Source organism: Eucyclogobius newberryi, unplaced genomic scaffold, assembly GCF_026437365.1.
Source record: "Eucyclogobius newberryi isolate DKJ021-1_F unplaced genomic scaffold, fEucNew1.0.hap1 SCAF_17, whole genome shotgun sequence".
NCBI lineage: Eukaryota > Metazoa > Chordata > Actinopteri > Gobiiformes > Gobiidae > Eucyclogobius > Eucyclogobius newberryi.
This window is the reverse complement of record NW_027315801.1, coordinates 27,482,956-27,500,910: the sequence shown is the minus strand read 5'-3', so window position 1 is coordinate 27,500,910 and position 17,955 is coordinate 27,482,956. Positions and strand designations below refer to the sequence as shown.

Genomic DNA, 17,955 nt, shown 5'->3' with positions numbered 1-17,955 from the left:
ATGATTTGCTTCCTTTCTTGTGGTCTGGTTGGTCTAAAGCAACTAAAGAAATAACCATACGATTGTTGTATTGTCTTTGTTGACAAAGACAATAACATTGTTTAGCAAGTATAATTTGAATATTTTATTGACATACCTGTGACACGTTATTACCCCTTGTTTCTACCTCTGGATCTACCTGCGTTGCATCAATGAAATTTCCCCATGTGGGACAATAAAGGAATATCTTATCTTATCTTATAATTCACAATCCACCAACAGCCCTGTGCAGATTATCCCAAATTAATCATACTATATTCATGTTATACTTATTTAGTCATTTTTATTTTCCTAACGTGCCGTATTGTTATGTCTTCACAGCTCCTTGGCTTTGTGTACGCCTGCTACGTTGTTAGCGCCATGACTGAAGAGGAAGACAGCTGTAAGTTCTTTAAAAAACATGCATATTCAAATGGTACCACACACACACACACACACACACACACACACAACACACACAGTACTGCACTGTGCCTTCTTCATCTCCTCACTTTCATCTCTGTAATGCTCCCCTATATTTGTCACTCCAGCTGTCCGTGCAGAGTTGTACCCTCCCCCCATCACCAGCTACATGTATTTTATTCAATTCTATATTTTATTGTATCTTTTGTTTTGTATTTTAGTTGGAAAAAGAGGTCCCACTGAATCCCACTAAAAGATAATAGTTATTATTATGTATTGACCAATGTCACATTTTCAGTCAAACCGAAACAATGAGGAAAAACAGCTTTGTATTTTGGGTTAAAAAAAAGTGTAGCAATTGTGTCTGTTCATTATTCCCATCCGAGCACTCTATGAGGTTGTTGACGCCAACGCGTTTTGGCTCAGCATGGCCCTCCTTTTTATTCTAGATAAGGTTAAATAGTACTCATGTAAATGTAAAAGAGAAAAGGTGTTGAATGTATAGTTTACAAATTGATCCAAATTGACTTTTCTACAGTACTACTTAATACACCTGCATGCAAACCTGGGGAGTATGTTTGGTCAATAAAAAAGAGTAATCAGTAATAAAATATTATGGTTATATTAACATGAATGGACATAACTTTATGAAATAGACCGTAATCTATTCACCAATCAATGAATAAACGCTAAATATCATTATACTATTTCAAATAATATTCAATCTTACTAAAAGAAAAACTCAAACCATCAGAACACATGGTGAAACCAGAGCTGCACTGGTAAATATCTAAGCAATTCAACCCCATTAGCCTCAGGTTCATATTTTAGGAAAGGTCAGCTGAACACCTCCCACTTCGTACATACAATACAAACAAGTACAAGTAACCCACAAGTAACTTTACATCTAAGCCTTTTTTTTGTTCAAGCATTCATGAGGAGACTGCAATCGAGCTCAGGTCCATTAAAATCACCTCTGGCTGAACAAACCTGCCTCAAAGCTCTCGCCCGTGTGTCGTCTTTACATGCCCTACTGTAGCTCTCCTCGTCTTAAGCGGTCACATACCAGGCATTCACCGTCTGTGAGCGGAGCGCGTCCCCACCCAACAATCCCTTTCAGCTCCAGTCTGTACCACTTAATCACCAGTCACCCCGAAGTAATCCCACAGGGCTCGCTCCAACTTGGAAAGACAGCTATTTCTTTCCCTTCCTCAGCAATTACCTTTTCCTTGACTTTTCAGACCCATGACCTACACAATGATATCTAAAAGCAGGCGTTCATACGGTTTGCAATTACAACATGCACGATTGAAAAAAAGACGAACAATACAAGTACAAAAAGGCCGAAATATAGCTTCTACCCGTAATCCACTGGTCATGTGTCCCTTTACGTACTTGTAGTAGTTTTATGCAAGATCAACAGTGTAAACTCAGCGATGTGAGGTAGACACAGGAATAAGCGTAATCTCTTTGCTATTAATAAAGCCCAAGAATATTGAGTTTTGTGTCAGATTTACCAGAGATTTCAATTGTGAATACCTATGCTAGTTTTCCTAAATCTGGACACCGCTTCATTAGCTCCAACTCTTTGTAATAAGTCCTTCGTACAAGACGTTTTGTTCTTTCAGACGCACACGTCCCTATTACCAGAATAGTGCGCTCTCATTTCATGCCTAGATTAAAGCATTTCTCTCCAGCTCTCGTCCGTCTCTGCAACGTTGCCATTCTTTTTACTTTGTATTTCTCTTCTTGATTCCCACACAGTTCTCACTCGCTTCAGTACAGCTTCTGTCCAGGCGTGAGCTTGTAAGATGTTGTAGGTCTCAGAGCTCATTCTGACAGGATCATTAGGCTGGCACTGGTCAATAAACTCGCAAGCTGCACCCTGAGAGTGAGGGGAGTTGTAGAAACAAATTATAGTGTTTTACGGTATCCATTTGAACAGAACTATTTCAATGTTTGATTAGGCAGTGGAAAAGTGACATGAAATCATTACTTTCCTTTCATCCTCTCATCGAGGACAGTACTGGTTGAATTGGTCAGTGAACGTCAGAGTGAAAATGTGTGAGTAAGAAGATGAATGAACTGGTTTAGAAGACTATCAAAGACTAATGTCATTTATTAACCAATGCTCATTGAAAAGAACTTGCTTTGCTTTTTTGTTTGACTCTTGACAAAGTAACTAACTCATGATGGAAATGGAAAAGTAAATTCACTGATAGGCCATGGGACTACATTGTCTTACTGCAGCCTGTAGATCCAAGCCATCTTCTGAAAACAACTAAAGTATTCTCTATTCATAAGAAATCTCTATTTTTGGGGATAGTTTTGACCATAACCTACACCAATGTTATTAGATTTAAAATGAAATCCTGGGACATGCCTGGGTTGGAGGGGTAACAATACAATTGTGAAAAGGGCAAGTAATTAAGTACATTATTTAATACTCATAATAATTTACATCTCTTTGACTCACTTGAGTCAGAATATAATCTGAAACTTCTGTCAGTGCAACTGAGTGGTTTCTCTCATTCGGCTAAAGAAATGACAATATATTCCTATTTTTATTGTTGGCCGTTGGAATACTGGGATAATTGGGACGTACGTGTCATGTGTAAAATTGGGACAAATCAATGGTTTTGGATACATTTGCTGGGATTGTCCCGGGGAAATAGACGTCTGGTCACACTAACCTACATCTACAGATGTCAGGGGCCGGGACCAGAGAGCAGGGTCCACTTAATAAAGATGACATGAAATTAATAATACAATAAATTTGAATGCTTATCTTCTACAGAAAAGTGCTTATAATGAATAGATAATACTTCGTTATGCCAATGATCGCGGTCGGACCATCCGCCACTTGCCTGGATTTAAATTTGGTCCTCGAGGAGCAGATAACTGCCCTCCTCTGCTATAGACTAATGTTTACAACAAAAGACAATGAAGGGAAATGAAACTATTTTGGGCGTACGTCATCACCATGCCTTTATGTGCTCAGACACATGCTACACCAGCAAATGCACGCTGCTTGATGCTGTTTGACATTATTTTGACAAAGCTCCTGTTTGCACACACCCACTTTCACCAGTGTATCTCTATTGGCCTGGTTCAATGCCCATCCCTGAGTCACTGTTTGTTGTGTCAGATTTGTTCCAGACACTTATCAGTAGAGAGCAGGCACACCGGTAGAGAGGCAGCACTGGGGAAAATCCGCTTTGTAAAGTAGGTCATGCAGTTAGCCGCGTAGTGATAGGATAAGCTCACTTTAGCATGTCGGCTAATTGTGCTGCCGGGCCTCTGCTGAGTCACAGCCCCAGAAAATCCTCCGACACGGTACACAGGGACAGATCAGGGAGTGAATAGAGAGATGGGTGAAAAAGATTACAGTCACCGTCTGCAGCCAAAGAAACAGAAGACGTGGAAGTGGAATCAATCTTTCGGTCTCAAAGTGAGATATAAAGACATACTCAAGTTGGTGAAAGTAGGAGTACAGATGCAGTAAAAGTATCACATAAAATATTGAAGTATCTATGGAAAAGTAAACATATTTTTGAGAGTTTTTGAGAGCTATAATATGGCTTTGTTTGGCTAGTTTTGAGTTTAACCTTGCAAAAGCGCAGCCCATAAATATCCTACTCAGGACTGATGGTGTGTAAGAGAAGAGAAACAGCAGCGTTTAGTGTGTTACAAACAAGCCTGTCTTTATCACTCATATTTTCTATCATCACCAATAATAACGTACATATGAATGGCACCTCTGTCATCTGCATAAGGCTTGCACTCTTAACACCGTCAGACACTTTTAACCCAGCAGGGAATTACAAATACTTACCTAATTTGAAACTATCTCCATGACTGTATCACAAGCAAAACAAAGGGCAGGAAGTTGCCATTCTGAGCCTTTTGTGCTTGTATTGCAGTCTCCAGATAAAGCCGTAGAATCAAACAGTCTGTCTGGGGTCAAAGTTTAGTAGAGCTCCTCTCTGCAGGACATGTGGTGCGCTCTCATCCTGCTCATATCTCCACTCTGCGGCGCACACCTGCTTATCGGGATGTCATTGATTTGGCCTTTGTTGATCTTGTCAAATGTTTCCCCTTTCATTTTGAGTTTGCTTTTTTCTCTTTAAACTTGTTTCTGTTTGCTTTGATCCCTACTTGCATCTGGAAAGTTCCCCTAATCTCATTGGCCCCCTGTCATTGAGACATTTCCTGACTTTTCCGACCCATGAGCAACACAATAATGTCTACAAGCGCTAGCGCCGCGTTTTCAGGCTTTTGTGCAACCTCTAGAGGCACAAACCTTTCTTTGATCACATATGGTCCTTTCCTTGCATCAGCAGTACAGTACACGCATGACACTTTTTAATTTGGATGCACTTCTAGTATATTAATTCAAAAAACACATTAAATATGTAGGTGAAAATACATAGTACATCCAAAATAATAAACAAATACAACTTTTCCCCCATAATTACATAATCCGGCCCTCTGCAAGTTTTATAAAATATTTCTGATAGCGTATCCTTTATCTTTTTTATTATCTTAGCTATAATAAATTAATGAATGAAACAATAGATTACAGTTGCCTATATTTCTTTCAGTACTGTTCTTATGAGCATTTGTTACACCTCTGCTCAGGTCACGATCATTTCCAATGTTTATTTTACTTGTACTTTTACAATTTGCATATTTTCTTTTTGATTTATTATTATTCATATTTTTCAGTTGATTTTATTGGTGGATTTGACCCATTCCCTTTGTACCATGTTAATGAGAAACCATCCCATCTCCTCTTAAAGCCCATGTATCCGTAAGTATCATTGTCCTGCCATCACACCTCATTGTTGGTTTGATGTATTATTATCATTTTCATTCAAGTATGTTTCTGTTACTACCTGTCTGAGTATTGTGTGGAGGCACAATCCTGCTGTGTGGTTGCCGGTTCAGTATCCGGAGACTGGAATCATGTCCGGTGTCTTTGGAATAAACTTCACAGTGAACAAGCACAATCCTGGCACGGCTTAAGGGAATGAGGTGGCCTTTCATGTTATTGCCATTGTGTGTGTGTGTGTGTGTGTGTGTTGGATGTGTGCACGCAACTAGAGACACAAGAAAATCATCTTCAATAGGACCCTGGGTATAGTGTATAGTATGGTATAGTGTTTGCTTGAAGATTTTTTTTAATTAAGTGATTCTTAAGTTGCAAAACAAAATCGTATACACCCAAAAAAATTGAAATAGAATTGAAACTTGAGGAACAACATAAAAAAGATAAAACCAAGTATTTGTGATATATCACTTTGTCGTTCTATCGAATTGGCAATTGAACTTTATCACAATACAACACATTCAAACTCGGTTTTAATACCACAAGAAAGGTTTAATACCAATTAATAAAAAAATAAATAAATAAAAAGTTCACAATAGACCAACCTTTTTCTCCCAGCAACCCTTATTTTACCCAAAGATCAGTTGGTGACCCGAACATCCTACTGTCTTATTAGGAAAATTACAAATATTTCCTGGTTAATAAATATAGAACAACCATAAGCATATAATACTATATAGACGCTATTAATAAACCTTCCTTTCATCAAAAGGTACACAATCTAGTTTGAACCTCTTTTCTGAGAACCCATGGGGCCCCCTAAGAATCTTTGGGGTCCCGACTCCCCTGTTGGGAATGAATGCAAGAGACATTCAACTCAAACTAACATTTTTATTACTACTATGTTACTTCAAACTAGTTCTGATGTAGATCAAGACTATTCACTTTTTCTTCTTTTCTTTTTTATACTTGAAAATAAGTATTAAGTGCTGATGCTTGTCTTGATATCTATTACTATCTGGATTTTTTTTTTTTTAATTGACAAACCTGATCCTGACCGAAGCATACTTACAACAAACCTGAGCATAGTATCTGCCTTTACAGACATATATATTTTTAGTCAAATACAATTACCCTGTAGTTAAAATCAAATACACAGCTCTAACCCATGGCTCTTGTTCTGTGTGTTTTTTAGGTCTACGTAAATGAAAAAGACCCTGGATGTGATGCAGCAAGTTTCCTCAGGCATCTCGCTTGAGCTCTCCATTGTTATGTTCCGGTTTCTTCAATTCGTGATTAAGTTGTGTTTTCTACACCATAAGAAGACATTTTAAGGAGCTATGCGTGATGACACTTGAGAAGGTTTAATTATAGGCTCACATTTGGCACAACTTTAGGCCATTTCATGTTTGCCAAGAATCTGTGCCTGGATGGTTTTGTCTGTTATTGCTGGTTCAAATCTTGGCTTTAGGGGCGATCACAGTTCATCGTGAATAGAATGGGCAATTAGGCTCTGTCTGTTTATTCTATGCCCAGTTTTGAAACAAGAATAGGGCAGAAAGAGACAAGACGGAGCACTGAGTAACAGGAGGCCAAAAACCAAAAGAACCAAACATCTGACATAAAAATAGATTAATTGTAAATAAATAATGAAGCAAGAAAAGGGGAGGGGTTAGATGTATAAAAATACATATTAAAGTGCAAAATACATAGATGGGCATGTTTTATTTATGGAAACCTCAAACAGCCCTTTTTTCTGTGACTTTTTTTCAGGGCGGGTTTGTTTTCCCTGACTTTTGATCCGTCGAGTACTGACAAATCTGACAAGAAGTTACACAGCAGCATATTTTTAACTTGAAAGATACTTTATTGTGTAATGAGCTTATTTGAGTCTCTACAATTCAGTGCAACTGCCAGTATTGTATTTTATGTTGTCTTGGTTATGTATGATTTGAGGCTCAAACAATGAGGGATTTGTCATTCAGGTGTATCTGACAACTGAAGGTCAGCATCTGAGTTGTACTAAAGGAAAGTACAGTGGAGGGAATGGAGCAGCATATTAGTCAAGTACCGTAGTCATGATCTCACAAACCATCTCCATATTGTTTAAAAATAGCATGTTTTACAATACAGACAGGTGAAAAATAGCCACATAATTTTTAGAGGCATGTCTGGGGAAAATAATCCTATTGTACTTTTTTGTTCATTTTAAGATTCTTCAACATTTCTTTTGTTACTCTTCACTGCCCCCTGGAGTTAAAGGTGATAAAGTACAACATGTACGGCCACTCACCCATAAAACTACTTTCTTTGAATGAGGATTTTTTATATTGAATGAATGTCAATTGTGTTTTCTATAGCACAATTAACTTGGTTACAGTCTGCTTGTAATCTTCCTCTTTGAACCGATTGTTTGTATTGCTGTAGAATTTATAAGTAAATCAAATATCACAAAGCACCTCATGCTCATATATCAGACCAGTCTTCCACTTGGTAGAGCCTTCCAGAGACTGGAGATAGTTGTGAATGTGTAACTTCACAAAAACAAAGTCCATCTCTTTTTAGATGATGTCTTTATTTTTTTTTCTAGTTTGTTTTTATTTGGTGTCTGAATAATCAAACCTGTTTGTGCATTGTTGTTTTGTGTGTTTATGTAAATAAATGTTTGTTAATAAAATGAAGTAATTTGTAATCATATTTGCATTATATCTGTTTATATTTTGTGCTTTAACACTAGAAGCATACATTAAAAGGCAACTGCTCTCACACAGATTCCCTGATGGCAAATGTAGATTTGTCAAATTCATTGAGTGACTATGGCCATTGACTAGTAAAAGACATTCCGCTCAGAGGGAGCCCAAAAAACCAACAGAATATAGCATTAAATGGAATTTTAATTATGTTCATTATCAAACTTCAATACCAATATTTTCAAAGTGTAGACAGAAGGAAATACAAAGCACCACTCATTGAACTCCACTATAAGGACAACTCTTCTTCAGGACATAAAGGCCCGCACACTGCCCCTGATGACCGCTCTGCAGATGGGACAGTGTCGCAGGCTGGCAGCACAGTCTCCACACACCACCAGATGACCACACGGGATGAACACTATGGACACTAGTTTGTCCATGCACACTTTACATGTCCGCTCCTCCTGCAGCTGCTTCAGGAGCTCCTCAGGACTGGGGTCCTTCACTGTGGGTGGAACAAATGAGAGAACATTAACATCTACCGGTAGTCAGGATTCCTCTGGAATGAGAATTAAAATCTCACTGGGATTATTTTATATAAATTCACAAAACTTGCTTTGGTGATTTGATGCAACATAAAACAATGATAAAATAACATATCTAAAATAAAAAGGGTATGCATTTAAATCTACTATATATGTATATGTGTGTTTGTAATAATGTTTACCTTTCTCTTTAATAGTGGTTTGGGTTCTTGTACTTGTCCCCTGTCTGACCTCTGGCTCTAAAAGGTACAATATATTTGACAATGAGTGTGAATAATACTCTTTGCGCCTTGTACAAAGTGAATAGTTACAGTATTACCAGTACTGGTGGTTCCCCTCTGTCTGTCCTCCTCCTCTGCCTGTAGCACATCAGTGACTAAATCAGACACAGAGGTATAGAACTGTCCAGTCAGAAGGTACTTGGTTTTGACCAGGCTTTCCACAAGGTTGGCTTCAAATCCCATTTGAAGAACTGTCTGTACCACAGGAGAGAGCATGATCGAGGACGCTCCCAATCCACCAACCACATCTACAAACACAGAAAGTCATTTAGATAATAAGATCACCTCTCTAAATTGCATTTTTTTGTGGTAAAACGACAATACAAAAGTGTTAACGAAATATAGAATTCTATTGAGAGCCCATGAGGGTTGAGCAATAGAATATTTGTTCGACTAGAGGTCTCAAAATAATTTCAGTTACAGCTATTAGCTCAGGTGCAACCTTCACAGAAACCATCTTTGTTTAAAATGACACAAAGAAGACGCTTCACCATCACCATGTTAACAGAATCATTTACATCCCGTTTTCTCTAGTATATTTAATTGATGTAGTTTAGTAGGGTATACACTTGAATTCATATAAAGGGAAGAACATAATTGTCTTTCGTACAGTTAATTTGCTTTAATAAATGTTTAATCTACTTACCATTTCTGGAGCCAAATTCACGAGCAGCTGAAGTTTGTGATTCACTCTGACAAAAATAAAAGATGCACTTACAAACAACAAACATATAATTAACCAACTTAATTAATAGCTAAGACTCACCACAGTTTCCCCTAGGTGGAAATGGGCCTCTTGGACATTACTGATGTAGCCCTGGCCTCTGGACTGGATCAGAAACTCACATCTAAGAATAGAAAATTATATTTGTTTTTGATGATGACATTCAATAAATTCGAACTTTTTTTGTAACCCAAAGGTCAGCTTGCCTTGGAAACCATTTGGCATGTTCCTGCCAGGGGTCATCCGCTGGTTCCCAGTTTCTCAGCCCTCCATCACAGAAGAAACACTTGACGTTGTCCCCATGCCCTGATAAAACAAATGCATCATAATATGTCACTGTATATTATACACAATTTACCTTATTAAGTTTTAATTCTTGTTTTCCTGTCTCATGATAGCGCTTCTTTAATGGCCCCAGCTGCGCCTGGGTCATTCTGTCCCTGACCTCATGACTCAGCACAACGACACATGAACTCACAGACAAAGACAGCTCTCTCTGGCAACAACTAGGAGAGGGGCAAACCTTTTACTAATACACTCTGAAATACATTATTATTACCTCCTATTTCTGTTAAAAATAAATTACGGTATATATATTTTAGAGCTGTATTTTCCAAACTATTGTACTGATGAAATGTTTGAAAATCACTTCTATGAGACCTAACATATAACCTGTGTAGAAAAATCCCGCTCTTGCAAGGACATCTGGCTGTACCGATGCCTCTGCGGGCCAGTTGTGGAAAGTGGTTAGCCGGGTGTCCTCAGCCTCCATCTCGGGGTACACTGCCTGACCCGTGGTGCCTTGGTCGTCCATGGTCATCCTTTGGAGCTGACTCAAGAGCTGCCCATCCACTGAGTCTGATGAACCATCCTGAAGAGGAATATTTCCCACAGTTCTCCCCAAAAGGAAATTACAGGTGGGGAAATGTCTATTATGTTCAGTTACCGGACTGTCTCCATGCACCCAACATCTCAAAACACCTCCACAGCAAAAGCACTGAACTTTATCACCAGGACCGAGGAAGAAAAAGCCAGCCTTAGCCAGGTCATAAGATGAAACAGGGGCATCTGATGGCCAATTGTGGAAAGTCTGAAGTCTATTTCTTTCCCTTCTCATCCGAGGCTCCTTGAGTAAATGCAACATAGTCCTTCTGTCATCCATAATACTGAGAAATATAAGGTGTTGTATTCCTTTTTGTCCTCTGCCAGTCATCTGTTTTGCGATCCATAGTGGGGTAGCACATCACATCCACTGAGAATGTGGGGTTTGGACAGTAACCTACAGGAAACTACCTTCCAGAACAGCCACTACATGCCAGAAAGGCAAGCCTATTGATGTTTTACATGAATGACAGCCAAACACACCATGTGGCTCCGCCCCCTGGGAAATAGCTGCTTGAAAATAACCCAATTAAATTAGTTTGAATGTTGTGTACCAGTCACAGTAAATAAGTGTTTACAATTTATACAAATATTTAGATTTCAGCCCGAGTATAACAAGCATATTATTAAATACAATTCCATTTAATTAGCAAAGATTTGATTTAAAATTATGAAATAAAAACTCAATAGAAAATTATATACACATATGTATATATATATATATAATGTATATAGATAATATTTTTAATATATGTTATTGGAAATATGGATCAAGTGAAATAGAAATATTGTTGTTGTTGTTGTTGTTGTTGTTGTTTTATGGCGGTTGGCATCCGAGCGTTGCATTACCGCCAGACTTTATTCCTCAGACTTTGTCGTAGAAATTGTTTCGGGGCGGTCTTTAAGTTTATAATGTGACCATCTAGTGGTGGGAGAGAGCAACTACAATGTTGGCCAACTAAGTACAAAAAAGCTTTGTGATCAAGGCAGGTTCGTCCACTTCATTGTAAATTGTTTTGGCAATAAATCTGGTAATGATCGACATTTTGGATGACTAACAGTGGAAACAACAGATAAGAAACCCCTTCAGTTTTGCAGAGTGGCTCTTTGCATCTTCTATCCAGAAGTCTTCTCTTGATCTGGTCCATTACGACACTTACGCCCCCCGCGGTGATCGGGCCGAACTACAGCCGAGTCTCAAAGCCCGGATGGAGCGGCCATTGGGGAAGTGCACGGGGCTTTAACGAAACTGAGGAGGGCTCTGAGGAATAAAAAAGACAAGTATCAGGCGACCAGGGGGGGCGAAAGACAGGAGACACAACAGGTCCACACGGTCATATACAAGCAGAGGCTGAGCTCCAGCACAAATACTCGCCTCATCTCCTGATACGAAGCGAGAGACTTGCAGTGTAGAAGTTAGATTGATCGGAAAATACACAGCTGAACCTGTGCTAAGACTACGAGCCTTTACGCTCAGCGGCATAACTAGCCACATTAGCAGTGAGTGCTAACTGCAACTGTGCTGTAAAGTTTATTTCCTTTCACGGGGCTGGAAACGCAGTCACAAGCCCGGACTCAGCGCGAATCCAAGGACTTGCTTAATGAATTATGTCGACCACGAGCATTGACCCTCAGGTAGGAAGGATGAAGTAGCCCTCCTCGCATGAGCTTCATATATACTGTTAGCTCGGGGCTAATTGTGCTAGCATTCACTGGGCTACAGCTATTCCTCGGAAGTGCTAACTAGCCACTAACACTTGGTTATCTGACAAGATCGGTCTTTTTTATGTCACACTAAAAGGTGCTGTCCAACTGTTGTCAAAAGACATGTTCATCTAAAAGATGGTAACGTTTGTTTTTGCTACATTGGAAAAAAAAGAAAAGAAAAAAAAAAGCCTACCAGAGTGTCTCTGGCGTGAAACCTTAAAGCTAATGCTAAAATACTGGGCAACAGAGTTTTGTAAAGAAATGTGTACTTTCACTTATACAAAATAACTGTAAATGAATGTCATCTGCCACAGTGTAGTTTAAACATATATATTAGACATTGACGTGTTTTTGTCGTTTATATAAGGTTCGTTTTACTGGCCACTGTGCTTGGGAGCATTGCCAAAATAAATATATAAATAGTTATATTTATATAATCGTACTTTTGTTGGTCTTTCAAAAAATACCTTTTGTCTCTTCAAGAGGGAATGTGAGATTGTCCCTCGAGTTGGAAGTCATAACAAAAGAGGCAACTTTGTTTTTATAGGTGACTTATTGAGGACTTTCATCAAAAGATGGGATTTATTTCCTATTTTATACATCCTTTTTATCATATGAAACCCTTGGATTGTGAATATTTAACCTCCCAAAAAATAACAGATTTTCTGTTTATTTCTGCATGATCCAACCTGATGCAGAGATCGAAGGGGCAAGCATCTAAAGGTAAATTAAACTGGATCATTCTTGTTTCATAGTGCATGATGACCATCAGTGTGTGTTTACTGATTGCAGCAGGTGGATTTACTTATTGTGTTTGTATGATGTACAGTACACTTTGTTTTTTAGTCCAATCAGTATAATAAAAGCTTAAGTTTACTCTTTAAACAAACCCAGGTTTACACCAGCAAGTTGCTCCATTACATTTAAGAATAATTCACAAAATATGGAGGGATAAATTAATTAATTGCATAATTAGAAAATATCTCAATGTCATGATAACAGGGCATAATTGTCTATTGCACAGGATATTCTGACAATGTATCAAAATAGTATTGCTGCCAATATATTTACATCTGCTGTATGTAATTACGTATTACAATATTTTGATACCCCTAAGTTGAATCAAACTTTTTCACTGTCTGTTGGGGAGCAAATCATCAAATCAATGATACGGCATAATTTCGAAAGCCTCCATTGGAATTATTTTCTTTTCTTCTGGTTGTTTTATTTTATTATCTTGACCATATGTTAACATGGCGAACATAGTGACAGACTTAGTATTTGTCATTTTTTTTTATTAGTTTTGATAAATGAAACTGAGAAAGTCTAAGTCTTTCGATTATTAGTTCAAATAAGTCTGCCTCTGACCTTTTTTAATTATTTGATTGTTTAAATGTTGTATATTTTTCAGTGCAAAATGGTTCACTGCATCAGAAGGAGACTGTCCACGACAATGATTTTGAGCCATACCTTACACCTGGGCAATCAACTCAGGTATACGTCTCTATTTAATTTGAATATGTAGGACTGTTTTACATGCTTATATTTTGATTATTTTCTGTGTTTTTGCCATCCAGAACAACAGCTACCAGTCCATCACAGACCCTTACCTGTCCAGCTACTACGCGCCGTCTATTGGATTTCCATACCCTCTCAGTGAAGCACCTTGGTCTACAGGTGGGGACCCTCCGATTCCCTACCTCACCCCTTACGGACCACTGAGTAATGGAGACCATCACTTTATGCCGGACACAGTGTTTGGGCAGCCGGGGGGCTTGGGAAGCAGCATCTACCCGCATAGGTTTAACTTTTTTCCTGAAAATCCTGCTTTCTCTGCTTGGGGCACTAGTGGTTCCCAGGGCCAGCAGACTCAAAGTTCAGCGTATGGTGGCAGCTACAGTTATCCCCCTAGTTCACTAGGGGGCACTCTGGTGCCCGATGGGCAGACAGGCTTTCATAGTGACACCCTCAACAAAGCCCCTGGCATGAACAGTCTAGAGCAGGGTATGGTGGGGCTGAAGATCGGTGGAGATGTCACGGGTCAGGGCTCAGGGGTGAAGGCAGTGGGTTCTGTGATTGGGGGACCAGCTGTTGCACCCACAGGGAACGGAGCCACACCCATCGGCATGCCACCCCCCAAACCAACGTCTTGGGCTGCCATTGCCAGTAAGCCAGCCAAACCCCAGCAGCTGAAGTCAAAAGTGAAATCAGGGATGTCCAATCCAGGTGGTGCTCTTCCTCCCCCTCCGATCAAACACAACATGAACATAGGAACCTGGGATAAGGGTCCTGTGACTAAAGTAGCCACAGCTCCATTGCAGCAGCAACCCCTAGGCCTGCCCCATGGTCTCCCACTGCAGCCCCCCATGCAACAGGGTCAACTGCAGCCCCCTCCACAGTCTCTGGTACAGCCCCATATGCAGCAAATGGCCTTACAGCCCCAACCTCACCACCAACCCCCACAGCAACACTATCAAAACCACACCCAGCCTCCTCAGGCCCAAACCCGCTGGGTCGCCCCACGCAACCGGAACCAGGGCTATGGGCAGGGCAGTCCTGGCCAAGACGGCAGTGTTATGGGAATGGTGGGAGGAAATGGTGGTCCACAGAATTTAGTAATTCAGGGACCCGGTGGAGAGTCCCATCCAGTCTTGGAGAAACTGCGTGCCTCGCATAGCTACAACCCCAAGGACTTTGAGTGGAATTTGAAGAACGGTCGTGTTTTCATTATTAAGAGCTACTCTGAGGACGATATCCATCGGTCCATCAAGTACTCCATATGGTGTAGCACAGAGCATGGCAACAAACGCTTGGACGGAGCGTTTAGAGCCATGAATGGAAAAGGTCCAGTCTATCTGCTGTACAGCGTCAACGGCAGCGGCCATTTTTGTGGCGTGGCAGAGATGCGCTCACCAGTGGACTATGGCACCAGCGCTGGCGTATGGGCACAGGACAAGTGGAAGGGCAAGTTTGATGTGGACTGGTTGTTTGTTAAAGACGTGCCTAACAGCCAGCTGCGCCACATCCGCCTAGAAAACAACGACAACAAACCGGTGACAAACTCCCGCGATACTCAGGAGGTTCCTCTGGAGAAGGCCAAGCAGGTGCTGAAAATCATTGCGCAGTACAAGCACACCACCTCCATCTTTGATGACTTCTCCCACTACGAGAAGAGACAGGAGGAGGAGGAAGAGGTGCGCAAGGTACAACATTTCACTCACTTAACATAATTAAACAAGAGACTTAATTGTTTTTCCTTTTTGCTTTTGGTGACAGACTTTTGAACCGCCTCAGATACAGAATCGCTCTCGGTTGGATCAGGTAAAATCTAGTTTTATCTAGATAAATGCAATTGATATGCTTCAATAATTGCATAAAGTTTGCTCTTCTAAAATGTTTTAAATGTTTGTCTTTTGTTTCTTACAGGAACGCCAAAACAGGAATAAACAATAGAAAACGTTTCCTTGGCTTGATCAGCAGTTACTCTAGAACTTTTGATTTAAGAGATTGAAGATGAAAATGCAACAAAGCCCTTCATGTTTTTCCATGTTATCTTGGCAAATCTCTGCCAATGTTGAAACTTGTGCTTCTTTGCCCCGTTTGCAATCCATTTCTTGTGCAGGGAAACAAAATTTAATGTGATACTTGGTCACCACCACACTTTTTTTTTTCCTCCTTCCATCTTGTCGTCTTCTCTCAAGGACTGGTCCTATCTCCCCTGCTAATCCCCTCAAAGTCAATCAAATCAGGGTTTGACTGCACCACGGAAAAGATCTGCCACTTTTTTTCAATACCATCAGGAACGGATGTGTCCTGACCCCTTTGTCCACATGGGGGCAGCATTGCCATGCTTCAGAATTTGTGCCAACAGGGTTAGTGGATCCCAAAGGCAATGTCGGACTATCTGCGAGATATTAAAACTTGATGGGTTTATCTATTTTTCATTCAGATCAACAGAATCTATATATTTTTTGGCTTACTACTGACAATTTTCATTTCAGAATCCTGTTTTCTGGAGCCTTAATTTTTTTTTTCTAATTATTGATGACTCTTCAAAAGAACTGCTTTAACAGTGACATTGCTGGAGAAATCAGGGATAGTGTGAAGTCACACAGGACTTGAGACATTTCAGAGGAGGAAAAGCAAAGGACTGATGTGTCCTCCACAACCAGAACTCATTTAAATCAGAAATTGTACTTTTGACATCTTTGGCACCCCATGGCGATGCTTTCAGTTGATTGTCTTTGAGATACTTCTATGTTTCATTGGAAGGTTTAGCTTCTTTACTCAACCCAGTCAGAGAGATCTTTCACTTGCCATTTTAAATTGTTTTAATATTCAAATTATGTAATATTACTGCTGCATTTAATGAATTGTTGCTATGGTGTTTTGTTTCATAAAAGGGGAGGGTTCATATATTTGTTCATTCACCATCATTCTGTCTTAATCCTTTGTTCTTGCCCCTCCCCACCTAGATTTGGTTCAGATGAATCTATCACGTTGGTCATAATGCTAAGCTTTAATGTAAAAGTATATATATATATATATCTATATATACATGGAGAAAGCCTAAAGATGTATAACCTAAAATTAATGTAACTGATTTACCATCAAGTAAGAAAAAATAAGAAAAAAGTGGTTTCTGCGTCTTTCTTGGATATTAGCCGAAACCATTATTAACAAAACATATTTCTAAAAACATCAAGTGTGTGTGGTTTAATGTCAAACTGCAATCCACTAATAAGAATAATCCTAGGACACAGTGATGTGTGTAATCGACAGTCACTCCTATTGGTTCTATTTAATAATTCAGTATTTTACTGATCAAATTTCTCATTCCCAAGAATGCTGCAAGTAGTGATTGCATAGTGTTCCGAAATGTCTTTTTATGTTGCATCATTTTCTTTGGATGGTACTTCTTTGGATAGAAAATAAACATTTTCAAAGTGTACTAGTGGCACAACATGCCATCTTAAAACCATTATTGTGCACTACACTAGTGTAAACTACCCACTAATAATACCCACATGTTAGCAGCATTGTATTTTACCTGGCCAGTATATCATTTGTAGTTTAGTGAAATTATTTAACACACCTGTTTTTTTTTCTTCTAAAAAAGGGTAGCTAGGTTTGAGCCAAGCAATATGTCCTTCACATTTTGACAAGGTGAAGGGCGGGACCGAAGACATCAGCGTTGCCCTCAGGAAAGCTGGTTTTGAGTGCATGGGAAGGGCTCAACAATGGCACTGTGAGAAGAGAAAATGTCTGAAGATGTATGATGTAACAGAGACATGGTGTAAAAGATTTAGCCATAAAAGTATGTATCTACACTACAAGAAGGACATGAAATATTAAATAAATATTGATTATGTCATAGACCACAGTTGTAGTGGGCATAATAACCTGTTCAAAAAGATCTATCTTGTTTTTTCTTTCGAGAGGAAATCAAGCCTTAATAAACTGTCCATTCAGCAATTACCTTGTCTTGATGTTGTGAATTGTGTTAGCGGATTTAAAGCTACAATTACCTTAGAGAGCTCCATGGGGCAGTCCTAGGGCTTAAATGTCACTGAAAGGATTACAGTGCTCAGTTAGTTCCTTCTTTTGTCTTACCCTGTCAAGGATGAACTAGACTTTTATAGTCTTCAGCGGACTGGGCAAAGCGACCCACTTTAACACTGTATCTCAGTGTTTATACGCACGGAGCTCTCCAGGGTGCTGATTTAACACCCCCACGTGATCTATCTCACCACATTTATTTTCTACAAAAGGGAAACAGCCCTGCCACGAGCTGGCCCTTGTCCAAGGTGTACCCCGCCTAAGGCCCAAAGTCACTGGGCTAGGCTCCAGT

General features: G+C 39.6%; 3 protein-coding genes across 5 annotated transcripts in view; 2 read left to right on the top strand and 1 right to left on the bottom strand.

Annotated features, from left to right (window-relative positions):
- The window catches only part of nkain4 (sodium/potassium transporting ATPase interacting 4), a 42,423-nt gene extending 34,454 nt beyond the window's left edge, over window positions 1-7,969 (top strand). Inside the window, exons 5-7 of one of the 2 annotated variants that reach the window (XM_072449758.1) lie at window positions 361-421; window positions 5,170-5,254; window positions 6,468-7,969. In XM_072449758.1, coding sequence (XP_072305859.1) covers window positions 361-421; window positions 5,170-5,254; window positions 6,468-6,477 — 156 coding nt within the window. In that variant the 3' untranslated portion in view covers window positions 6,478-7,969. The remainder of the gene's footprint in view (window positions 1-360; window positions 422-5,169; window positions 5,255-6,467) is intronic. The other variant, XM_072449759.1, reaches the window with a different exon arrangement.
- A 196-nt stretch (window positions 7,970-8,165) lies between these two features.
- Window positions 8,166-10,746, bottom strand: birc7 (baculoviral IAP repeat containing 7). Its single transcript, XM_072449757.1, has 7 exons — window positions 10,188-10,746; window positions 9,722-9,821; window positions 9,558-9,639; window positions 9,438-9,483; window positions 8,830-9,039; window positions 8,693-8,749; window positions 8,166-8,470 (listed from the first exon to the last, which is right to left on the bottom strand). Exons 1-7 carry the CDS (start codon window positions 10,726-10,728, stop codon window positions 8,271-8,273), a joined length of 1,236 nt encoding a protein of 411 aa, XP_072305858.1. The 5' UTR covers window positions 10,729-10,746; the 3' UTR covers window positions 8,166-8,270.
- An 838-nt stretch (window positions 10,747-11,584) lies between these two features.
- On the top strand, window positions 11,585-17,582 carry LOC140363279 (YTH domain-containing family protein 1-like). Of its 2 annotated transcripts, none has more exons than XM_072449756.1 (6): window positions 11,585-12,032; window positions 12,803-12,827; window positions 13,516-13,598; window positions 13,682-15,298; window positions 15,381-15,425; window positions 15,531-17,582. In XM_072449756.1, the coding sequence occupies exons 1-6, from the start codon at window positions 12,006-12,008 to the stop codon at window positions 15,555-15,557; spliced, it is 1,824 nt and encodes a 607-aa protein (XP_072305857.1). In that variant the 5' UTR covers window positions 11,585-12,005; the 3' UTR covers window positions 15,558-17,582. The 2 variants fall into 2 exon arrangements, with proteins under 2 accessions (XP_072305857.1, XP_072305856.1); XM_072449755.1 differs by having other exon boundaries at window positions 13,682-15,307.
- The last annotated feature ends 373 nt before the right edge of the window (window positions 17,583-17,955 follow it).